The 26,098-nt window shown below is 36.5% G+C and overlaps 2 protein-coding genes across 6 annotated transcripts; both read right to left on the reverse strand.

Annotated features, from left to right (window-relative positions):
• Nucleotides 1-2,430: 2,430 nt before the first annotated feature.
• Nucleotides 2,431-10,439, reverse strand: LOC135582985 (uncharacterized). Of its 2 annotated transcripts, none has more exons than XM_065105336.1 (6): nt 10,192-10,439; nt 10,003-10,077; nt 8,809-8,897; nt 7,758-7,842; nt 6,459-6,540; nt 2,431-2,840 (listed from the first exon to the last, which is right to left on the reverse strand). In XM_065105336.1, the coding sequence occupies exons 1-6, from the start codon at nt 10,378-10,380 to the stop codon at nt 2,752-2,754; spliced, it is 609 nt and encodes a 202-aa protein (XP_064961408.1). In that variant the 5' UTR covers nt 10,381-10,439; the 3' UTR covers nt 2,431-2,751. The 2 variants fall into 2 exon arrangements, with proteins under 2 accessions (XP_064961408.1, XP_064961336.1); XM_065105264.1 differs by having other exon boundaries at nt 7,758-7,866; nt 10,192-10,416.
• A 1,672-nt stretch (nt 10,440-12,111) lies between these two features.
• On the reverse strand, nt 12,112-21,468 carry LOC135582988 (uncharacterized). Of its 4 annotated transcripts, none has more exons than XM_065105481.1 (13): nt 21,311-21,468; nt 21,167-21,245; nt 20,980-21,069; nt 17,821-17,898; nt 17,474-17,548; nt 17,347-17,399; nt 16,332-16,482; nt 15,295-15,405; nt 14,207-14,333; nt 13,961-14,058; nt 13,435-13,573; nt 12,563-12,615; nt 12,112-12,396 (listed from the first exon to the last, which is right to left on the reverse strand). In XM_065105481.1, the coding sequence occupies exons 1-13, from the start codon at nt 21,397-21,399 to the stop codon at nt 12,313-12,315; spliced, it is 1,227 nt and encodes a 408-aa protein (XP_064961553.1). In that variant the 5' UTR covers nt 21,400-21,468; the 3' UTR covers nt 12,112-12,312. The 4 variants fall into 4 exon arrangements, with proteins under 4 accessions (XP_064961553.1, XP_064961495.1, XP_064961614.1 ...); XM_065105423.1 differs by having other exon boundaries at nt 13,961-14,061; XM_065105542.1 differs by having other exon boundaries at nt 12,112-12,433; nt 13,961-14,061.
• Between the last annotated feature and the right edge of the window lie 4,630 nt (nt 21,469-26,098).

Genomic DNA, 26,098 nt, shown 5'->3' on the forward strand with positions numbered 1-26,098 from the left:
TCGAAAGATGGAACATAGACTTTGATCGACTAACGACCAGAAGATTAAGAACTTGTGCAAGAAAGGAAAAACATCCCAACTTGAGGCGGAAGAGCAGGATGACTAATTGGTTTGTTGTAGAATTGACCCCAAAATGAGAGACACGAAGATCGACCCGCCTTACTAGGAACTGGGGTGATGTGGAGAACGCTCCTAAGGAGGCTCTATGGATGAGGTTGAAAGCTTCTAAGGCTCTGGAGTCTCTAGTGGCTTAGATGGAAGAACGAATCTCTCCCCCACAAGGGAAAGAGATTTATAAGGAGAACGCTGATCTCTCTGTCACGATCAAGAAGTCGATCTCTCTCCTCTTGCGATTAAGAGAAGTGTCTCTTCGAGACGATTCCTAATAGGCACCGATGGCAAGAGGATCTGAAATCCGTCAAGATGGAGAAAGGACTTGAAGCCCACCACATCAGAGGAGGATCTGAAATCCACTATGGAGAAGGAAGGACCCAAAAGAGGCCCGCTACGGTGTGGAACAAAGTTGAAATCTACTATGACAAACGAAAGAGAAATCTGCTATGACAAAGACACATGGCGAAATATATTGGAGGCGTGTGAGTTGAGAAAACCTGACCCTTGCCAGTAGAAATCCACTACAGCAAAGGTGCATGACAAAATGTGCTTGAGGCATATGAATCAGAAAAACCTGACTTATGCCAAAAGAAATCCACTATGATAGAGGTGTAGGGCAAAACATGCTTGAAGCCTGTAAGCCGGGAAAACTTGACTCATACCAAAAGAAATCTACTATGGGGAAGACATAGGACAAAATGTACTCAAGGCATGTAAGTCGGGAAAACCCAACCTACGCTAACAGAAATCTACTACGACGGAGGCACACGGTGAAATGTGCTTCGAGGCATGTAAGTCGAGGAAACCTATCCCACGCAAGAAGAAATCCGCTACGATGAAGACACATGGGGAAATGTGCTCGAGGCATATGACTTGGAAAAACCTGACCCGTGTTAGAAGAAATTCGTTATGGCGGAGACATAGCGAAATATGCCCAAAACACGTAAGTTTAGAAAATTCGTCCTATATCATAAGAAATCCGTTGCGATGGAGGCATATGGCGAAATGTGCCTGAGGTATGCAAATCAAGAAACCTTGACCCGTATCAATAGAAATCTCTTACAGTGGAGGCATAAGGCGAAATGTGTCCGAGATGTATAAGTCAGGAAAACTCAATTGATACCAGCAAACATCCACTATGGCAAAGGCATAGGATAAAATGTGCTCGAGATATGTAAGTCGAGAAAACCCAACTCGTACTAGTAGAAATCCACTACGACAAAGGCATAGGGGAAAATTTTCTCAAAATGCATGTCGAAAAAACCTAATCCGCAAGAGAAGATCCCAAACGGCTCCCATGTCGAATGAACTAATGACGCACTTCGAGCTCCTCTCGCGAGAACCTTAAAGCACTCCTTCGGGGGAGGATGACAAATGATAGTGAATACATTATTAACTATCCATCATCCAACACGTGATTGCCACGGGAGATTCAGATCACCCACCACCCATCTATTTACGTGAACGAAGATTCATAACAGACAAGCTTCCTTCTTGTTTATCATGATAAGAAAGACAATCACAAACTTCCTTATTGTTCTTTACAATCAGGTATAAAGACATATCTTAAACCCAAGACAAAGGATCTTTTTGCTCGACCACTCGAACCTGGACTTAGGAATATCAAATTACTAACTTGGACATAAGAGGAATTCGGTCGAGAAATCCTTCTCAACACAGGTAAACACCCTGAGACAAGCAATCTTACGAGGCAAGATGCTCACACACCTACGGTCATTTCGTTGCTTTCAATGTCATCTCCAGTATTCATTATCAACCATCATCACCATCATTTATTCATAACCATCGATCACGATAATTATTGCCTACGATCATTTGTCTCCAACACCACCAAAAGCCTTTTTTTTCCCTTTTCACATACACCAGATGGGTTCATCAACTCCCGCCCGAGGAAAATAGTTTGTCAAGATCAAGACTTCATATCAAAGATACGAATTCTTGATCAATGGGAAGCACATAACCTATCATTATCACATTGACATCAGAATTAATCTCAGGAAGGGCGGGCGAGCATACCGTATTTGGGCCAGAAATCTCAGGCGATGAACTCACAACAGCATAGTAGTACCATCAACTGGGCACAACTGACCAAATGCCACACCCACACAGCATAAGCTGCCATTAAGTTCAACATCTGATGTCCACAAATCTGCAAAAACAGAAGAAAAACCAATAACCTAAAGAGATCTCATTGCCATTCCAACGACAACAGACATCATAGCTCTAAGAGAAAAGCAATTGTTTCTCCATTTGTCAATCAAAGCCGCCAAACAAGCATGTAATCCAAGATTAATCTAAAGAAAATAAGGTATTCTCGCTTTGTAAAATAACCTCAGATACCTGTACATATTCCTTCATCGAGAAAAGAAGTTGTAGCTTTAATGGCAGAGACAGATTGTTTCACAACTGCCGGGTACCATGAATATAACAGGGCAGCGTACATAAATGTAAGGCAGGTATATCAAAGTCTGGGTTGGACAACTTTAACAGTGATTCCACTAATTATAGTGCCAATTAGAGTAAGGATCTCCATATTGCAAGTTGCTTGAGTTGGAAATTGAAGGACTTTTTCTGAGGAAAAAGTTGTGGTTTAGCAATTTCACCATCGAAGTAAGCCTAATCAACCTTTGCAACTTTCCTCTTCTCAACTTGGCCAGTCAATGGGCATTGCATCTCCGTCCAACTGATTGGAACCATGGTAGCACCTGGACAACATATCGCGGAAAAAGTTCATCAGCTAAATTTTGTATGACTCCTGGCTTTAATGCATCATGCGACACACAACTGTTATTTATGCCATCAATTTATTGTAGGGATTGAAAGAGCATAGTTTCTAAATAGCAACAAATACAATACAACGAAGCATAAGTCCCAACTATTTTGGGTTGACTATATAGATCTTTTGCCGCCACTGAAACCTATAAAAAGTCGTATATTTAGTTAAATTCAAAGTATTTAAATCTTTATTTATAATTTTTATTAAAATCATTTTATATCTTCCTCCACCTCTCATTGTACCACTAATATTAATCATTTTACATCTTCTGACTATTGCATCCGGAGATCTCGTAAGCTCATACCATCTTAAACGATTTTCTCTTCTTTTTCTATCTTTCGTAGTAACTCTACATATTCATCTTAACATTCTCATCTCAACAACATAAAATTTTTGTATATGTTATTTCTTAATTGTCCAACACTCAAATTCATAAAGCATTATTGGTCTCACAATTGTCTTACGAAATTATCTTTTTAATATCAAAGATATTTGATGATCACTTAAGACTCTTGACGCTCCTCGTCATTTTAACCATCATGTTTTTATTTTATAAATAATATCTTCATTACTCTTTATATCTTGTTAAATAATTAATCCAAGATACCTAAAGCTTTTACTTAAAGAAATTTTTTATCCATTCAACTTAACTATATTTTCTTATTTATTCATATAATTATTAAAATTACATCTCATACATTCAGTTTTAGTTATACTTAATCTGAAACCTTTAGTTTCTATGGATAACCTCCATGACTCAAGTTTATAATTAATTTTATTTAGACATTCATAAACTAAGACAATATCATCAGTAAATAATGTAACATACATCAGGGATGTCTATCATGTAAATGCCTAATAAGTTTATCCATTATCAATATAAAAAGACAAGGACTTAATGCAGATCCTTGATATAATCCTATACTAATAGGAAATTCATCATACACACTCTCTATAGTTTTAACACTAATAACTATATTATCATATATATCTTTAATAACATCAATATAATTAGTGGATACACATTTTTTTTCTAAAACAATCATAATAAATCTCTAGGAACCCACCATATCATAGACTTTCTCTAAGTCAATAAAAATCATATGTAAATCTTTCTTTTTCTCTCTATACAATTTTCATTAATTGTCTTAATAAATATATAGCTTCTATAGTTGATCTTCCAAGCATAAAACCAAATAGATTTTTAAAGATATTTATTTCAAATCTTATCCTATTTTTAATAACTCTTTCTTAAAGTTTCTGTTCATGATTTAATTCCTCTATAATTTGAATAATTTTGTAGGTCACCCTTATTCTTGTAAATTGACACTAAAAATCGTAAGACTAAAGCCATGCAAGTCATGTGTTACATATATAAATCTAAATCCTACACTCACCTGCACCAACAAATGGCAGCAAGTAGGTAAAGTAATCATAATAGAAGTGTTCCATATCTAGTGACAACATAATTTGCTACATACTTGTCATTGAAAGTATTTATATAAGATAACCTTTGGTGCAAAACCAAATAAAAACAGCCTACGAGCATGTTTTGAAGCTAATAATTCGCACAAAAGAAGATAAATTTAAGAATTCCCTTAGGCTAGTTGACCCCGTGTATATATATATATATATATATATATATATATATATATATATATATATATATACACACACACACAAAAACATCCTTAATTATTATTTTCTTGCTTCTGATGTCCTTTTGAGATCTTCACTTGCTGTCAGTCTTCATTCCCAAACTTTTATTATCATGCTATCCTAAATCATATAGCTTAAGTAATCGAATGTGATTATTAGGCAAAACCAGTCTTTGACTATTATGATGAAGGCCCAGCAAGAGATGGGGTCCCCAGCTTACATCATTTTTTTTCTATAACTTCAAATGACATTGCTTTAGCATAACCATGATAATCATGGTGTGACCTTTGTACTGTATCTAGATTTAGGCTAATTATATATTACCCCTTATTGTTAGACCTCCTTACCATTCCGATCTCTAGACTTAAAAAATTTATATTGGAATCTCTATAGTTACGAAAGTGAAACATCTAGCTACATTTATCTTAACACCATCAGTTTTACTGACGAAAGCAGTAGCACCGTTCCGATTGACAATAGGCAAAATGATAATTTCAACGTTCCGATTGATGATGACATACAACATCGGTGGTGGCGAACAGTGGCACCGTTGGAGGCCACGGGTGGCTAATGTAAAATATACAGAGCGGCAACAAGAAGTGAGGGTCACTCTACATCTACGTCGACGCCGACGCAATTGCCTAGCGATGAAAGGGTCACTCGACATCTACATCAGTACTGACGCAAATGCAGAGCAGCCCTCACCTCTCGTCGTCGCTCATCTCATCCACAACATCCACTTGTGACCCTCAGCGATATCGTCGTTCGCCATCACCAACTACAACCATTGAAATTATCTTTTTGCCTATTGTTTTCATGTTTCTGTCGGTAAAACCGATGGTATTAAGATAAATAGAACTAGATGTTTCACTTTCATAACTATAGGGATTCCAATATAAATTTTTGAAGTCTAAGGACCGGAATACTAAGGAGGTCTAACTACAGGGGATAATATGTAATTAGCCCTCTATATTTCTATATAAGATTACATATTGATTACATACTGGTTTAATCAATTAAACTAAATTATTTACCAAACTTGCATTTTCTAATTCTTCAACAAACAATTTTCATAATGCTCTCTTGTGTAAAACAGGACATTAAAAAAGTACAGTGGCATGAACACTATCAGTTTAATTGATTAGACCAGTATGGAACAACTGAAATATAGCTCAATACATGTGAAAATTGTATCTGTCCAATAGCTTGTTGAAATTAGTACTAGACTGGAAATTGAAACCAGATTTAACATTGGCATACATGCCTAACAAGCACATGTTAGGCTAATAGACAAATAAATGTCAAACCAGAATGAAGAACAAAAACATCTTCCAAGCTTTAATACTTGCTAATGATTGAATATACCATATGTCTATACACCAAAACGGACTAGACTAATAATGGTCCAACCATCAACATAGGTCTTGTACCCAAAATGAAAACCATGCTTGAATAATTCATTAATTTGGCTTGATTAGTTGATAGAACCTGCATGGGTTCAATAATTCATTGAATCCAGAGTAAATTAGCTAAAATGTCTTTAATATTCAAATCAATAACATTGGTTTCCAATTGGATTATCTTTTATTAATTACATTTCCAATTAGAGGAAATTGAATTTTGTCAATTGATTATATTAGAAAGTAATTGAATATAGGCAATCACATATGTGAAGAAAAGGATGCGATAATTAAGATTAGGGAGCAAGATAACTGCAGTAAGTGATTGTTGTCAATTATATATACAGCCAGCTGAAGCAACAGAGATTTGCAATCTAATCAAAGTAATATTAAATTTTGGTAGCTAAAATTAGCTTCATATTTATCTAGAAAAGGAATTAAATCATCAAATTAAAACAGAAATTCCCTTCTAGAGTTCTACATTGTACCTGCTATGCTTTGAGCAGAAACTACTCCCAGTTCATTCTTTGCAGTAGAAAGGTAATATGCCCTTGCATCTCCAAGAGAAAGCTTAAAGCCAGAGTTAATTTTCATGTGATTTTATCAGAAAATGATAAAAAAAGATAAGTGCAAGTAATTATAATATAGTGAGACAGTTATGATATCAATAAAAACACAGAGCGCTATCACTGTGGTCCGATTCAAATGAACTCATAAAAATAGAAGATCTAGCATAAGTTGGATTAACAAACAAACAAAATTGTATCATGCCATATGAAACTGCTGAGAAGTTCTTAAAACATTCTACCAGCAACAACAAATAATGCATTAGATGATCTAAAGGAGTTGTATACCTTGTGTGACTATTAGGATAAGAAAAATCCAACAATGGCCATAAACCTAACTAATTAAAAATTATCCACTGCCCTCACTTCTTTTACAATATAAAATTCTACGAGTTGTTGCATGCACTGTCTCTCTGATAATTACCAAATTACCAGCAATGTCATAAAAATCTTAGGTAATATAATTTCTCTAGTTATTTTTTTCTAGTTGACTCGTACTTGTATTCTTCGGAGTGTTTTACAACTGCTAATTCAATTTTCACTGTCAAACCTGTAAATTTATCTAAAGACCTCTGATTCCAAATGCCATCTAACTAGTTACCCATAACATTTATTTATCCTCACTAAAATGAAAGGCAAGAGAGATTTTGTGATACCCTGGCTGCTATAGGTGCAAGAACTTCTAGTGCATTTTATATTTCTTTAAGATCAAACTCTTATTTTCATTGAGTAGTTTCTTTAACCAATTAGCTAATGTAATAGTATTAAAAGATATAACCAGTAGAATTTCTAAATTAATCACTTCCTAATAACATCTGACACTGCTTATAAATCTATAATTCAATCTACAGCCAGAATAAATAAAGTCAGGACATAGAGCTGACTTCAAAATTGTCAAGAAGCCTATCCCTTATTTCCCACAAAAGTAAGATCTATTACTTAACTAGGTGAAGATGCCTGTCTCTTTTAATTGATCCACTGTACCGTACAGAATTTTGTTTCAAAGACCACCACAAAATTTTGTGGGGCAATGGGCATTTACCAAGTCAACAAGGTCAGCATTTGCAAAGTCTTTAGTACACAAAATGACTGCATACACAGCAATACCAATACTAGCAGAAAGAAGTATCCTGGACATCATAGTATAACAAAATAAAACAAGACAAATGAACTAAAAATGATTTGCATAAGTAACATGAGATGCAAAGTGCTTCAGGATACAACAAGAGCTCGAATGATGTCACCAGGATGAAAAGAGAGGTACATGTCCACCTTATCAATTTCAGTTGCACGAACATCTTGTTGCCTGTTACAGCAAGAATTAATAACACTGCAACAATAATTGAAGTCTTATTATTGTGGTAGCATATATCAAACAAATTGGTACACTGTTATTGCTGTTATGTTACAGAGGCACCTTGCTACCTTTCATATGATAAATCATGTAGCATCCCTATCCCAAATCACAGTAATTACACAATATGATCATATATCTGTAAGTAAACCTCCTGAAACATTTTCTAAAATTATTTAAAACATTGATAATACATATATATATGTAGTATTTTTGATTGACTTGATATTAGCAAGGTTGCTTGTCTATCACCTACATGCCTAGGCCACCTCTTGTGCATTAGGTTAGACCCATCATGTAATATTGCCCAGGCTAGTTGATAACTAAGTTGTCACAGAAGTTCAGATCACAAAATTAAGTGAACTTTGCTCAAAAATAATTATGAGACCTATATTTGCTTGAAAAAGTTTCCTTATTGTTATCATCCATACTGGATATAAAAGTTCAAAACGAAATCAGTAGATTATAGAACAGGCACAACTACTGCTCAGGGGGAGAATATAACTAAAAAGAAAATAACAAGAGATACAAGTTACTGCCATTGTATATGCTTCGCACAGAATAAACAAATACTTAACTTAAGGAAACACAGGAGAAGAATAAAGTCAGTGGCTATCCTGATTGTCTCTTCTAGTTGCCATAGATTCTGGACATTCAAAGTTGAAATGAAAAGTTCATAAGAGGATTACCTTAATCTATCTTAAAAGTATCATAGCATAGCAAAGTAGACAAGCATGCAAGTTCTGATGACACTAAGGAGAACAAAACAATCAATAATTGTGAAATGAAGTTGACTTTGTAGATCAATCAAATAGCGAAAGCAAAGATCAGTAAGAATTAAAGAGATATTGCAGCTATTAGCGAGAAACTTTAGGAAAAAAAGTTGTTAGCTTTAGCAAGTATAGAACACTTAGCTACCTAATTATGCCAGTAAACTTTTCCCTCACAGCTTTGGACTCAACACACATTATATCAGCTGATGCCATACGGGCCATCACTTTTGTTACCTGACGAAAAACAGTAACATACTTGTGAGTGCAACAAAAATGTGTACATCCACATATAAATAAATTTTATTTCTTTGATATGCAGCTGGAATAACAGGATGATGAACTCCTGTAAGTTGGTTTGGAATTAAAGCAAAATATCACAAGGAGAAAATAAAATATGGATTTTCCAGTCAGTAAAAAGGCAATACAACTAAGCTGAAACAGAAATATCACAGTTTGCAAAACTTGATCTGACAAAGTTACTTACATTCCATATTATGAGGAATGGTTTATGTCTAATAAAATTTAGCATCAGAGTCCTTTCAAATAGATTACCAGAAAGGTGGTGTTGTGGTGCTTTCCACTAAGATTGTGATGTTAATAGCCTAAATGGTAAGTGACATTTTGCATCTTGCCAACCACAGTTCAAGATCAAGTTCCAGACAAATGAATATGCAAATATCTGTAAGAGAATTTGGGTGTAAACTGAAGAACTTGTATGGAGAGCTAGATGGATACAATAATAAAAGTCCTTGTGTGTTTACCCTGTTTTCTTTAATCAACTCTACACATGTATAACCTGTTAAGTAGACATCCTAAGGATCAATGATCATTAGCAAATAACATGAGTTTTGGATTGAAAAGAGGTAGCGGGACATCATATCATTGATTTAAAAATTAAATATACCAGATATATGATCATGGTGAAAATTCAAATATACCAGTGCTTTATCAGTAACCACAAATGTACAGTGACAAAAAAAAGTTCGCTTTATTGCTTCAATACTTACAACCACACCTTATAATATTCTTTCATTAGAGTTATCAATGACAAACTATGCTTGTGAATAACTTCAGTAACTTGACCAATCAAGTGCCGCACCTTCTGCGAAGTCTATCTTGGAACCAACCGCTGTCATGCATGATATGCAATTGAAGCCTAATGTACCAAGTATAACGTTTCTACGTCTAATAATTATTACCCAAAACCTGAAATCTATACTATCCCATTGCGAATCCACCGATTGTGCATCTGACAGACTAAAGAAGAAGGGAAGAAAAAACACGTCTAGGAACTTACGATGACAAATACACAAGAAAAAGGAAACGGAAGAAGGCTTACTCGAGCAATAACCACAGAACCGGGCTGTGGAACAGCACCCTGGGCCTTGTGCCCGACAACTTCCACGGTCGATCTCTGCGAAGCAAACGAACCAAGAACAGTAAGAACTCCAGTAATAGACCCAAACCCTAAATCCCTGACCACCAAAGAGGATAGAAGGGTAAAGAAGGAGAAGAGAGGAGAGGCGACCTGGTCGGCAGCATCAGATTGGGGAGGGGTTATACGGCGGATGCCGGCAAGGGAAGCGCGGATAGAGCGACCGTTGGGAGCGACATAGGCTCCCGTGCCGGCGATTAGTCCGCTGGAGTCGCCGAGCAGCTCCCCAGGGGTGACGAGTTCGTCTTCGCCCTCGCCGCCGCCTGCCGCCATGCTGCTCATCAATTTTGTTCGTGCTCTCTCTCTTTCCGCTACTGAGAATTATAAACAAGGGAGGCGATAACGGGTCGGATGTTGGAGAAACCATAACCATATCCATCTTAGGGATTGGGTTTTCACGGTATCAGTGAATGCGTTCGGACTGGACTTAGGAACGCAACCCTACCCGCTGCCCTACTTGAATATCGCTAAATTAATGGCACATCATTTATTATTTTAAAGAAGTACTTCTAAAATTCTAGAATAAAACATCGTAACACTAAATTATCTTATATAATTAGTTATCTTTAATCTTTAATATTTCAATCCCTATATTTAAAAAAATTATATTAGCATCCATATAATTATGAATATGAAACAACTAAATCTATTTATCCTAACGACGTTAGTTTTATCACTGAAAAAATAAATTTAATATTCTAATAGTGACAGATAACGTTGGTGGTGGTGGACGATGACATAACTAGTGCTGACGTCGATGCAGTTGTTGAGTGGTCCTTTCCCCCTCGATGCACTCATCGTCGCCTTCCACCTCCTCTCCCCCATTATCGCAACCCTTTATAGCAATGCCTTCACCTTGCTTTTCCCCCTCGCGCTCACCCTTTTGTCATTGTTACTGAATTTGGTAAAGAGCGATAGAGACGAGCGATGAAGGATGTCAGGAAGGGACAGGGCAAAGGCAATCATGAGAACTTTTACCAATGGACGAGTGATCATGAGGGCTCTAGTTGCCGCCTCCTCTCCCACTTGTGCTCACTCATCCCATTGTCACGGTTGGCCAGAGACCTCGTGATCACCTCGGCCCTGCACACCTCCTCTCCCCCTCGCACTCACCCATCCCGCTATCGTCGTTTGTTGCTATCAGCCAGAACCCTCACGATTGCCTTCGCCCCATCCACCTCCTCTTCGCCTTGCGCTTACCCTATCCGTCGCCTCTGATGTCGTCTAACACCATCCGAATATTAAATTTATATTTTACTCTTTATTTTTATATTTTATTAATAAAATCGATACCATTAAAATAAATAGATTTAAATATTTTACTTCCGTAATTATAAAAATACCAATGTAACTTTTTAAAATATAAAAATTTAGATATTAAAAGTGACTAACTAAATGGTAATATATAATTAGGGAAAAGTTATATAGAAGCATATACTATCTCTCTGCAATTGCATGCGCATCGATCATACATATAATAAATCTAACAAAATATTATTCAAATTATATTTGATCGATGCAACTCTAATAAATTAATAAATATGAAACACTGTTGTCTCCCTACAAACAATGGGATTTGCAAAACACTAAATGTCGTTTCATCCTCCAATTTGTTTGTTTTTCTTCCAAACACAAATAACATCGTCTTCCGTTAAATGAACTTTATCATGATATTAGATTACCACAATTTTCATTTTTATTGAAATGCATATAATAAAATTGTAGAGGCGAGAATTGTTTATGAATCTTAATAAAGAAAAAGCACATTTAAATCCATAACCTTACCAAGAATTCAACTTCTAATAAGAAAGGCATCCGACTTGCTCAAGGTAGGAAGTTTTGTTAAGATCAGATCTATATTGGAAGAGACTATATTATTAACTGATCAACTGAGACTTCTTTTATTAACATTTAAATATCTATAATTATTTTAAAATCTATAGCTTCTGCTACTTTTTTCGGAATTCACATACAATCAGTAATATAACACAAAATATACTTGAAAATAAAACATCAACAGTATAAATACCTCAAAGATCAAATATCGAGAAAGAATAGGTGCAACACCGATTCATACTTAGTAACACGGCAAAAACATGATTTTGGATCTGCTGGTAAATATTTATCAAAAAATCGGCATCATAAGCCAACAATCGATACAGCCCACTTCTGCAGAAAGCAAACCAGATGTCACGAAAACACCACACACAAAATCTAAAGCCAAAATGGAGCTAATCTTGGATCTGCACGCCTGGGCAAACCACTTCTAGCGCCCAAAGCCCGGCAATTTGCAGCCGCCTGCAATAGTTGCACACTAAATATTCGATGCATGTGGCTTGCAAGGAATTTAACAATAACCAATACGTGTGTTTGTCAGATGGAATGCTGGTGTTTATGATGCCTTGAAAAGAAGTCTTATTGACAGAAAACTGGAGTATAAAATAAAGAGGAACAGGAGACATACCACTTGGGAGGCAAAAGGCAGCATCTTCTCAGGTGGCATGCCAGCACAAATTGCTGAAAGGACAATAAAGAAACAGTAAATCATAGGGAAGAGTATGCATAACAGCAGCTCAACAATATAAAACCATGACAACTACTATAATAAACCCAAAGCACTGTATTGGCAATATAAATGAGACCAACATCATGGTTATGAAAAATCATCACTAAGCATCTAGAAACCCAGATCCATGCCTGTTCTTTAGTATCTAAAATATGTTTTTAACACAAATTTACCATTAGGTTGTGCTAAGCAGACAACCCAATGTATACTATAATCCCATAAATTGATGAATTGACACATTATTTCTTTCCACATGTTAATGTTTTCTTCAGGCAATATAACATAACAATTCCATTCCAAAATTTAAAAATAGAACAAACTCAAATAATTTCAACCATAACTGGAAGGTGTCAAATACCAGAGGATAAGAGAATCAAGGCAGCTTGAATTAATTAATAAAACTCTAAAGAAGAAGGAACTGATCGAGATGAAAATAAAGGATGAGATATATGTTACATGCTTTTATATGACAACGACAACAAAACTGTAATATCCCTACTGTTTTGATCTGCTATATGGATCTTTTATCACATAAAATTTAAATATTTTAATTAAATTAAAAGTATTTAGATCTTTATTCATAGTTTATAAACAAGGTCCTTTTAGGTCTCCCTTTTCCCTGTTCGTATCACTAGTTTCACATCTTGTAAGCTGTGATGTATACATTAGGTCTCCTTAGCACGTCCACAAATATTAAACGAATCTTCAATATTAATATGCTTTTATATTTCAAGTTATCTATAGGAAGCATCCTAAAAATTAATACACACCATAGAGAACAGCTCCAATAAATGCATCTCCAGCACCAGTCGTGTCAATCAGCTCTGTAGGAGATATGATCTCTGCAGTTCCTACATGTAACCGCCCATTTACTGCACCAATTCCATCAGCACAAATTCTCAGGCTAGCCTGGAATTGGAATAGAATATACATCAGAAACAAAATCAAAGGATATTGAATGATGAAAAAAATTAGTTCAGCAGAAAATATTGGAGATGAACTAAAATTTCCTGGTATAATGTTGTAGAACCTTAGAATAATAATATCAAGCAGAAATCAAAATTTTGATTATCATTAGCTAGCATCTCTTATGCAGGCAAGATTATGGATGGTGCCAAATCATGAAATATTTCAGCATTAATTGCTGAAAGATATGTAGACAGCAATTGTCGGAAATATAGGAAGTGCCGCTGGAGGTCCACCTCTCCAACACAGCAAAGACAAATATATATATTATATATATGCATGTGTGTTTGTGAATTATTTGAAGTTTCATGTCATCCAGAAGGAACATACCTCAGATGAAATGCAAGTTGGGATACCAGAACTTCCACCAACTTTGGTCCTTAGAGACTCCAGTAAGCTGTCTACTTCAGTTTTCTCCATTTCAGAAGCTTCTGTTCAAGTAATAACAGAAAAGTGTATAAATGGTGTCACTATCTTCAGTTCCACAATGATCAAGATCAGTCAAGTTTGTCCAAACTTGATAAGATCTTTCAATACCACTCAGCGAGAGGCCGGTGTCTTAGTTCATGCACTCACCAGTTGTGCTTTTCTCAAGCAGTATGCAACCTTTCTCTCCAAGAGTCACAATAACAAATTTCACATTGGGTAACCTCACAAGAATTGAGACCAGTGCACTGGAAACAGATGGCGCATTTGTCCACACCTGAAAAAAAATCAGAGCAGTAGTAAGTACCAAACTTATTCTTATTATCTAGTGCCTACTGGTTGCACCAACTTCAAGTGGTGGTGCCTTATTGTTATTATCTAGTGCCTATTATTATCATTCAAATCATAAAATGCAGTGGTGCAATGTGCATGTACATTATAGACAAGAATTTTACAAGAGGCGTTCTACCCAACCATTTCATGTATTCCTATCATCAACTACAGTTGACATGAAGTTTTGCTACATAGCATCAGGTAGCCTGGTTAAAAAGAACAGTTAGTAGCATTATCATTATAAAGTGGCAAGTTGTGCTAACGCATGCAACAGAAAGAAATTGAAAGATAACAATAACTTTTAGGCTGCCATTGCAATGCTGTGCACCACTATGGTGAAGAACATATTGAGTTTTGTCAGGTAGAGGGGGGATGTCTACAAACAGAGAGATGAAATTATGGTGAAGAACATATTGAAGCTATATGTTTACATAAATAATCAAGAATACAACAAGTTGAAATAATTTACTCTCTAATGTTATCACTAGGAGTTCATGATAATCAAACAAGATGGCACATGCAGAGAAGTTACTCATCCCAATTATGACATGGCGAAACCTAATACTACAATCTAAATCTACTGAGATGAGTAACCTACAATCAACCACAGATATTGAGTCAGCTGCCAACAGTCATCTTTGCACAGATGTCTTCAGCAAAAAGTTTTCAAACAAAAGAAAATCATAAAGGATCATAGCAAAATAAGTGAAAACAATACGAGCATCACCAGAATAAAAAGACCCAGAACATGTTTCAATACTTCGCTCGAGAAAACTAAAATAACTTGTGTTAATCAGACAGTGGGGATGTAATTGTTTGAGCATATTGAGAATTCATTGAAGTTGAACAAACATTAGATTTCGTAATTACTGGGTTGTTTAAGTTTGCTTAAAGAATATGCTTACCTGGGGAAATTTTTCAGAGCATACAACATAAGTTGCCAAGTTAAGTAGATCATCCAATCCTTCCCTAGGTCGTTCTGCATCAATTAAAATAGGAATTCTCCTTCGACTTGCCTGTGCTGAAAATTTTCATAGGAAACAATTAGTTGGATTCAGCAACAAGAAATGCATATTCTAGAAACTAAAATAGAGTACTGACGACCATGTTGATGGCAATCATGCACGTGTATTTCCAACCTTCTGTAGTTCAAAAATCAAAATTTCAATCATTTATTTATGCATAACAGTTATTTCAAGTCAATCTTGATCAGGCCAGGTGTTAAAACCCAGAAAGCTATTCACCTTAACTATATGGAACTATATGAAAACTGTACTTGCATAGTTAATTATAACAGAAGGGTGAAACAATTAGGCTAAATTGAGCACACCAAGTATAATAGAATCCTTGATTTGAGGTGCGAGAAATAACCAGTCTATTTCATTTGTGATAGTATTAACAGTGAGAGAGATTTTTTGCATTCTGCAGGAATTATGCATGTCAACTGCATAAATGTATACAAACATTAGTTTGAGTCTGCAACAATAGCGTGCTAATATATGGCAAGTGACATGGTTTCAGCTGAATAGGTCTGTTCATGCATAGGGAAGAAGCCAAACTGTAACTTTTAAGTGAATAGATTGGAATGAGCAAAAAGGACCACATGAATGTCCACTTCACCATCATGTCATCATAGTTATATATATATAGCTTTGGATGAGAAAGACGAGGACTATGGTTAAAGGGGAACTGGAACCCTTGGATAGCAAGAAACAAAGGCTTTCAGTTTCATGAGAAACAACTGGATATCACGTTCTAGCTCCAACTGCATAGAACTTTACTTGACAGTCACACTTACCCTGATGGTAACATGGATCCATTTTACATATTTTGGAAGTGTTAGATTCTTCAGCTTGTATCATGATGGTATGAGTTAGAAAGCATAGACAGAATAGAAACTTAGAAAGTACTGTAACCACAATGCTAGGACGCTGATGATTACCTCTTGAGCAACAACCAAAGCAGTTTCCCATAATCGTCCATCAAAGTATGCAAGACTCGCACCATCTAAAGCAGATGAAAGCTTCGACTGGGCAAGCTCTTCTGGCACCATTGCAGGATTCCCAGGGGTATGTATACATGTACGGGTTTTCCTGAAAAGATCCAGAATTATCCGCCATTCATGCTACAAAAGAAAGTAAACTAAACAATAATTAAATTTGAACATATCTCCACATAAACATTGTATGTGCCTCTGGACCACATAAACATGAAAGGTGGCCACATAGACAACTACATATACTAATGTGATCACATGTACGTTCAACACAAGCATTGAATGTGGCCACATATAAAGTTTAACTTTCCTCCGTATTATTGCTAGTTTTAATATTATATTATCTTAACATCGTAAAACTATGGTCAGTTGTAATATAATATCAATATCCTACAGTTTTAGATAATCTCATATCACTAAAAAAACTTCTAAACGGTATATATATCATTCTTTAATTCATGTTTTGAACCTAGGATATACTATATCTATTTAATTTCTGAATATATATATATATATATATATATATATATATATATACATGATTTTTTAGTATATGATGAAGTGCTTGTATGTCCAGATATGCATTCACACACACAAAATATATGCTACGTGAGACTTCTATCCAAGGTTTTTAATTTCAGATACTGGACCCATATGGGTCCAAGCCATACTAGCATACCATGTCTCACACATGATGCTGAAGAAAGGGAAAAGCAAGGTCAGGCATTTAGACATTCCAGGATTAAAGCATTAGTTTCACGCTGACCCACATGAAAGAACTGAAAATAAGTGAGGCAATATATTCAGATGTGTATTCTACCATGTAAAGTCAACACACTCATTCAGTGCCATCAACCATGGAAGTACTGCATATATGATGAAAATACTATTTAAGGATTATGTACAAAAAGGTCATTTAGCATACGTAGAGCTTCAAATACAACATAAGAGAAATTCATACGTTTGGTTGTCGACTATTATATACGTGAATGGTGAATTTCCTTCCTCTGCAACCTGAAAAATGTACACGGAGATGTGAAAGACATCTTTCAATAACTTAATCTATGACAAACGTATGCTCAACAGACCACAATATAAGAAGTATCTACTCCATCTCCTTCTAGCTCTGCGAGCAAACTTCTCCCTTGAGCATCATTAGCCACCTTGGAGTGATAACCAGATAAAGACAGTTAGGAGATCAGACGATAACAGAAATCACAAACTGTTCTCATGGGATATCATAGTATAATATTTAAAATTAATTTCTTCTTCAGAAGATGGGAACAGATCAGCAAATAAATGCATATTAAAATTCCAGCCTCTTAGGACAATGGCACATTTTTTTCTTTTACTTGGAAATCACAAAATCTAATACGAACAAATCAGATTTGTTGAGCAACATATATGTGAAATAGACAACAGAAGGCAAAAAAACCTTTGAAATCACCCTAGGTTTTAAACCCAAGCGACATGCACCAGTCAAAGCATTTCCAGCATTTCCACCTCCTTCTACCTGTACAAACAGATGGGACTAAGGATTTATTATTTATTAATAACAGATAGAGTAGGAATAGTGGAAAAGAAAAGTCAGGAACTTTTATGATCAGATCATCATGCACATTGTCTGATGAAAATGGTGATATTCAGAAACCAATAAGGATACACTTGAGTAACAATTTGAGAACATGAACAGTTAAAGTTAGAAAGAATATACAATTCTCCTATATCATTTATCTTTGTGGCATTGAGGGCGGGGGTTTTTATTTTTATTTTTGGGAAAGAAAAATAAGGAACAAGAGACCTGGGCAGCTGTTGGTCCTGCTTGATTGGCTTGTGATTTCCCAATTCAAGACAGTTTGGTCTTGCCACATTGCAGTAGCCCAAACCTGGCTTGACTGCATTTGATAAGACCACATTATTAAATCCATTGATCATGACATGAATGGTTAGTTTCTAATTAGATTTGTAGACTTCCACTAGTTCCACATTCCCAACAAAAGAGTAGATTAAAGTGTGACCCAAAATAAAATGTCAATATCCAGTGTTACTTATTTTAGATTTGGTATCATGAAATCTGCTAGTGTGGAGCAAATGAATCAGCTGAAACAGAATTTTGTAAAGCAAATTATCAGCATGATTTTCAAACTCAATTGAGCCTTCAGTGGGGTTTCAGACAAACTCCACAAAAAATTGCAGTTTGCTGAGCCACGCACCCACCTATTATGGTTGTTCATGCGTGCATCCATAGAATCTGACCACCTGGAAAAATCCATGATGTTTTACTACATGTTGCAGATTCTTCCTCTTCAATCTTATGCCTACTAGGAAAAGGCATTGGCAAAGGTCAGTTCCTTCTCTGTTTCACATAGCAATGTTGCTTTTCACTATTATTTGTTCTTTCACATGACTACTTTTGGAGATGCACCACAATAAATTTCAGGCTTCACCACTGCCATAATATATGAATCCTACATCCATTAACTTAGTCCATATGTTGCACCTCTATAATAATACAATTTTACATAGAAGTCCATTCTAACAGCTCTTTATGAATTAGGCCATTATTTCCAAACATTTGCTCAAAACTTTCATTTAGATCTATGCTTTGAGTTTCATGATATCATCACCTGAATTAAACCACCATGTATTGCATCCAGTAGCTACCTCCTCAAACAATGCTCTTCCATTACCAATATAACATTCTTTCTTTTAAACCAGATAGCAGTAATTATTTGTTATTAAGGATTGTAATTTCCAGGATAAACACCTGTTGATACCTTTTAAGCATTCTCTTGAGCCAGCAAGCATATACTAATAATTGGCTTGGATATAGTGCTAGTATCTTTGGCATGAGTAGGCATGGCACATACAAATATATTTCAGGGATGATCTGTTAAAACCAGTGCAATTGTGTTGATCACAACAACAATACTTACTAATAACAAGATCATATTTGTCAACACGGATTTAATAGGTTATGCTGCTGATCAATAAGACTCCTTCACATGGTTGTTTCATCACTCCTTTAGAAGCTAAGGTACCCAATCTTGACTACAAAACACAAAGAAAGTTGATAGCTTCATTAAATCTTATGTATATGCTATACTCATAAATCAAATACCTAATCTCAAAAAATACCAAGGAAGCTTGGGATGCTCTTGAATGACTCCAATAACAACCTATAGAAAGGTAATCCTATCTTCAAAAAGTTCAAAAATTTCGAAAGGGAAAAAATGTTACAACAAACTATCTTAAAGGATCAAGAAGGTTCCTTTAGATGCTTTTGCAGCGTTCAGTAAATGTGTGCTTAACATTAATTTGGTCTATTTTGCACTCAATGCCCTTGGACGGAAAATGGGCCCTATATCACTACTAATGAAAATCCATAACCACATCTCAACTTTGACAAAAATCAAGCTGGTCTACTTGCTCATTGACAATGCTTAGCTCGTGGTAGGCCAATGCTAAAAGCATGTTTTCCTTAGGAAATTAGTAGGCCATTAGATATGTTGAACAAACAATCTGTTATCAGGCTAGGATGGACATATTTCTGCTGTGATAGATAGAAAAACAGTCCAATAATATATTGAGTGTGTGATGTGGTCCTTCTCAATAAACATATTGCGAGAATGAATCCATCCCGAGTGATCAGGCATCTCGATTTATAACCACCATAAGATGAGGAACGGACTAAACGAAGGAATTGATGTGATGAGTTCTCCATCTTCATGTATCTTTTTCACTGTTCAGTATTTAAAATACTGCACTTCGATATATGGTGCATCATTTCTTTAAGAGAGGCATTTCCAATTTTAGAGTTTCCTACTCAACAATAATTTTTCTTTTAGCAAACGATGAGTGACGAAGGCAGGATTCGAGCCTACGGTCTTACAATATACTCTCAAAATCTTTATCAACTACGCTAGCCGGCACCTTCAAAATACATCGGATGAGATTTTGAACCCCCTACCTTTGGTAAATGAGTTTGGTACACCACCACCAGACCAGTGTTTAAGATATAAAAGTGTTTTAAGAATCATTTTTTAGAAGTACCCAACAATGTTACTAGAGTATACTGATTATTCCATAGTTACAAAGCAATAGTGGACATCAAAGAGAAAGCTAAAGTGCACAAAACTCTCATGTAACATCTGGTATCAGTTTGATCTCTGTAAATTTAAGACTAGCAAAATTATCATTTTGTTAGAGTTCATCTGTGTAACTATCAAAATCTAGTTCTCTGTCAAATATCGTTAATGGCCATGATTATTTGTGCCTTGTACGTTTAAAGGATATGCTTGCAGGTATATCCACTCGGGGTTGGGCACATCACCTCTATTACACCTATATGAGTAAAGATCAATCATAAACGACACCCTACCACACCTGCCATCATCGGCCAAATGTAACCTATGCATCAATTTCGGAATCAAATAAATTAATCTACAAACAAACTCCCAATACCAAGCAAGAAACCAAAAAGGAAAAAAAAAAAAATCAGCATTTTATCCTCTCAAGTCTCAACCGACATAATCTGCATCCAAGTTCAACAATAACTCCACCAACCGATTGAAGCATTCAGAAGCACCCATACCTTGAGGTTGATGCTACGGATCTTGTCATCGGGGTTGGGGAACGCGGCCACCGTCGCCAGATAGTCCACGGACACCGCGCCGCAGCCCAACTGCCAGGGAGCAAAACGAAATCAACAGATCACCAAAACATGCTTACCAAAGAAGCAAATCGGGCGTTCGCCGAAGCAAGGAAAACGTAAGCCACACCACGATTAGGTTGTCAGGAAGCGGAGGGATAGTTGGCGAGGCTGCTGCGCGTTGCAAAGCCGAAGACGACATCTGAACCCTGCCGACGCGAAAGAACGAGGAATCAAACAAGGAGGCGAGACACTGACCAGCGATATTACATACCTCGGGAGAAGCCTAGCTGCAGTGAGAAGAGAAGGGATAGGGGGGAGGGAATGAGGGTAGTTGGGGAAATGGATGGGAGATGGCTTCATTAGGCGTTGGGAGTCCAAACTATGAAGCGGAAGGAACTCGGTTGCGGAGTCCACCGCTTAGGGGCACAGCAGTGAAGAGAAGAGATGGGGGGCCTCTGGTGCGTGCGCGTGCGTGCGCGTGCGTGGCGCAGCGGAACACGTGGCTGCGTGAGGCACGAGGATAATTAACCGGAGTGCGTGAGCCACGAGGATAATTAACGGGTCGGACTCGGATCCGACCCGTTCCGAGTCTTGATTCGTTGTCCCTCAATACAAGCTTTTTCTTAAGACAAAATTACATATAAAATTTAGATTAATCATTTTTTGGGAAGCAAATTAGGCGTGTAAATGAAGAAAAATTCTATGCTAAGTAATTTAAATCGGATTATTGTGTGATAAAAATTGAAATCTGGATTGCACCCAAATTATATTGGGCCAAGATGGTGCCGGAGCTCGGCCCAAATCATGTTGGGCCTCATCTTTCAAGTTGGGCTCTTTGTTTTTTCTTTTTATTTTAATTTACAAAAAAATAAATTTTGATGTGTAACTAAAATTAAGAATTAATTATTTAACAAAAAAATGGCATATATCTTATGCTTATTGGTGAATTCAATTGAAAAGCTCTTATAATTAGTGGTATGGAAGGGTGGCCTAATTAATGCAAATAACGTTTACAAACAAATGTAATTAAATTTTTGTTACATAGGAAAAATGAAATTGAAAAGAAAACTAATTTAAAATTAGTTTCATTATATCTAGCAGCATATTTATGAATATTTCACTATCATTTTTATCATTTGGCCTACAAAATAGGCACTAAAATACTATCAATTTTAAGACTGATTTTCTAAATTTTAAATATAATGTTCCTAAATTGAAGACTTATGTTAATGTCTTCATCGATTTTCAACCCTTACTTTTCATGCCAATAACAATCAATGTTTTAGGTATATGAATATATTTTAACTTAATTTTAAATCTTTTAGATGGATCTTTGATCATTAGGTCTAGTAAACCATCAACAATCAATGTTTCAAGTGTATAAACATATTTTCACTTAATTTAACACATTAAAAGATGAAATTTGTGGCTACCAAGATCTAATTAATACCTCCGGTATAATGAATCCATGTTTGTGGTGGAGCCACCACTTTCCTCCGCAATTGGTGGTACGAGTCATCGACGATAAAAGGAATCCCGATAACAAGTGTTTGCGTCCATCGACGTGCATGCAATTGATGGAACGAGCACGAATGCAATGGACCACATGATGCGTCACACTCATTTCGGATCATGTTTCGGTGGTTCCCACTAATTTAATTAATGAAATTTTTATATATCTATTCTTGCAAGGTTAAAAAATTACATTATGATGGGTTCATACGATAGGATGCATTCTAATTACTGATAAGATTATATTAATCCTACGTTAATCGAGGATTAGGAGAACCAAACACTTATAAGTATGTCCGTCATATATTTCTTACTTTCAAAAGTGATTTTTAAAGTTCATGTGCTCTGAAAAGGGTAAAACTACGTGAATATGCTCATCTGCCTAGAGCAAATAATTCCTCCTGAGCTCACCGTACCAATAACTATTGATTAAATAACTTATCAGATTAGCGCTAGGAAAAAAAACCCCTAAAACCTTAGCTCCCCTATGGGAGGGAGTGTTGATAAAGCAGTGTTAATCTCACATCGATTGAGGAGTAAGGGAATTAAGGACTCATAAGTCTATCATGCCTCTCTAGGTATTTTTTTTTGAAGCTCACATGCTCCAAAAGGATAAAACTATACGGGTACGCTTATCTATCCAAAACAGATAATTCCTCGTGAGTTAATCGCACCAATGATCACAAACTAAGTGACTTATCAAATTGGCTCATAGAATGAGGGCCCATGAGCTCTTGGCTCCCTTACTAAGTTTTGGGCTGATGGCCCATATTCAGCCCATGTGGGCTTTATCAGCCCACAGCTCACACCCCCTCTTAACCTAACCCTAATTAAGATTAGGGGGGTGTGGTGGCTGCGTTTTAGAGGCAGATTAAAGCTATAAAAAGGCAATAACGAGGCAGATCTTTGTAGCGACGAGATTCCAAAGAGAAGAAGGAGAACAAGGCAGAAGAGGAAGAGAAAGAAAGGGAAGAAGACAAGGACAACGCAGAGAGACTGTTCACAATCATCTAGCAGTGTTCTCATCTCAGGTTAGATCAAATCTACAGTAGGCTCTTGCTGTGATTACTTGGGAGGTTTTAGATATTGTGGGCAGTAACGTGATCCTTGTATCCCGGTTATTCTCTTGTGGTTGTTGCTTGGGTTTTGGGCAAGAGATTGAGATTTGTATATTCATTATTCTCATAGTGGATTATCTCTAGTTTGCCCCGTGGTTTTTACCCTTCACATTGAAGGGGTTTTCCACGTATATCTTGGTGTTCTGTTTGATTGTGTTTCCATTTTATTCCGCTGCGTATTTTGGTCTTCTAGTATTTGTTCCTATACAAAGGTTATTCCTGTTTATATCCCCATCAACTGGTATCAGAGCGGGGTTTTGGTGATTTAATTTTTGTATTTGAACATGGAGGCCAGTAATATTTCTCGCATGATTAGTTTGAATGGAAATAATTGGATGATATGGAAACCAAGAATGGAAGATCTCTTGTATTGCAAAGATTTGTATGGACCTTTGCAAGGGGATAGTGCAAAACCTACAACTATGATAGATGATGAGTGGAAGAGGTTAGATCGAAAAACAATTGGATTTATTAGACAGTGGCTTGATGATAGTGTATTTCACCATGTTTCTACTGAAATTTCTGCATATTCTCTTTGGAAAAAATTGGAAAGTCTCTATGAAAGAAAAACAGCTGGCAACAAAGCTTTTTTGATCAGAAAACTTGTGAACCTAAAATATAGAGAGGGCGCTTCTATTGCTGAGCATTTAAATGAAATGCAGAGTATTACTAACCAGTTATCCTCTATGAGAATGTCTCTTGATGATGAGTTGCAGGCATTGTTACTTCTCAGTTCATTACCAGAAAGTTGGGAGACACTGGTGGTTTCCCTTAGTAATTCTGCGCCAGATGGTATTGTCACTATGAGTCAAGTAACAAGCAGTTTGTTGAATGAGGAGTTGAGAAGAAAGAGTTCGGCAACATCTCAGAATGATTCACAGGCACTTATCTCAGAGAACAGAGGAAGGTCAAAGTCTAGAAGCAGTTCACGTATGGGTAGGAGCAAGTCAAGATCAAGAAAAGATATTGTTTGCTATAACTGTGGTGAGAAAGGACATTACAAGAACCAATGTAAGCAACCTAAGAAGAACAAGAAAAAGGGAAAAGAAGTGGAGTCTACAGAGTCAAAGGATAATACTACAACTACAGTGCAGGGTGGTGATTATTTGATTTTGTCTCCTTCTGATGATATTTTTTCTTGTGTGTGTCAGGATCTTGAGTGGGTGATTGACACAGGTGCTTCTTATCATGCTACACCACGGAGGGAGTTTTTTGCTACATACAGGTCTGGAAACTTTGGTGTTGTCAAGATGGGCAACTATGGCACAGCAGACATCATTGGCATGGGTGATATCCATTTAAAGACCAACATTGGCTGTAAGTTGGTACTTAAGGATGTGAGGCATGTGGTTGACTTGAGGCTAAATTTAATTTCAGTTGGAAGACTAGATGATGAAGAGTATGAAAGCAGATTTCACAGAGGGCAATGGAAGCTCAGTAAGGGTTCTCTTGTTATAGCTAATGGAAAGAAATGTCATACTTTGTACAGGTTGCAGGCTAAAGCTTATGGTGAGTAGTTAAATGCTACAGAGAAAGACTTCAGTATGGAGTTGTGGCATAGGCGATTGGGACACATGAGCGAGAAGGGGCTGCAAGCTCTTTCCAAGAGAGAGGTATTACCAGATCTCAGAGGTATACATCTGAACCCTTGTATTGATTGTTTGGCTGGTAAACAACATAGAGTTTCATTTGCTAGTGCTGCTTTGTCTAGAAAAATGCATGCCTTAGACCGTGTTTATACAGATGTATGTGGTCCTTTAAGGACAAAAACTCCTGGTGGAGCTGTTGATGTTCTTGGTATAAGTGGTGCACTTTATTTTGTCACTTTTATAGATGATTTTTCCAGGAAAGTTTGGGCTTATGCTTTGAAGACCAAAGATCAGGTTATTAATGTCTTCAAAGAGTTTCATGCCAGGGTTGAAAGGGAGACAGAAAGGAAATTGAAATGCATAAGATCAGATAATGGTGGTGAGTATATGAGATTGTTTAATGACTATTGCAGGTCGCATGGGATCCAACATGAGATGACAGTTCCTGGTACACCTCAGCATAATGCAATTGCAGAGAGGATGAACCTCACCATCATGGAAAAGATCAGATGTATGCTTTCACAGGCCAAGCTACCCAAAAGGTTTTGGGATGAGGCTTTGAGGACTGCAGTTGATGTGATCAACTTATCACCATGTACAGCCCTAGATGGTGATGTTGCAGAGCATGTATGGTCAGGGAAAGATGTTTCCTACAGGCAATTGAGAGTGTTTGGTTGTCGTGCATTTGCACATGTTCCAGATAATGAGAGGTCCAAGCTAGATGGTAAGTCTAAAGAATGTATTTTTCTTGGTTACTCACATGATCAGTTTGGTTACAGGCTTTGGGATCCAGAAAAGCAGAAGGTGTTCAGGAGTAGAGATGTGGTCTTCTTTGAGGAT

This window comes from Musa acuminata, chromosome BXJ1-1 (assembly GCF_036884655.1).
Source record: "Musa acuminata AAA Group cultivar baxijiao chromosome BXJ1-1, Cavendish_Baxijiao_AAA, whole genome shotgun sequence".
NCBI lineage: Eukaryota > Viridiplantae > Streptophyta > Magnoliopsida > Zingiberales > Musaceae > Musa > Musa acuminata.

Coding starts and splice junctions, on each gene's coding strand:
- LOC135582988 (XM_065105423.1), bottom strand. CDS start 21,399: ATGAAGCCATCTCCCATCCATTTCCCCAACTACCCTCATTCCCTCCCC. Junction 15,406..16,331: donor CTTTGGTTGTTGCTCAAGAG/GTAATCATCAGC, acceptor TTTTCAGCACAG/GCAAGTCGAAGGAGAATTCC. Junction 14,334..15,294: donor GCTCTGAAAAATTTCCCCAG/GTAAGCATATTC, acceptor ATTTTTTTTCAG/GTGTGGACAAATGCGCCATC.
- LOC135582985 (XM_065105264.1), bottom strand. CDS start 10,380: ATGAGCAGCATGGCGGCAGGCGGCGGCGAGGGCGAAGACGAACTCGTC. Junction 10,078..10,191: donor AATCTGATGCTGCCGACCAG/GTCGCCTCTCCT, acceptor TTTGCTTCGCAG/AGATCGACCGTGGAAGTTGT. Junction 7,867..8,808: donor AAGTTTACTGGCATAATTAG/GTAGCTAAGTGT, acceptor TTATTGTTGCAG/TGTTATTAATTCTTGCTGTA.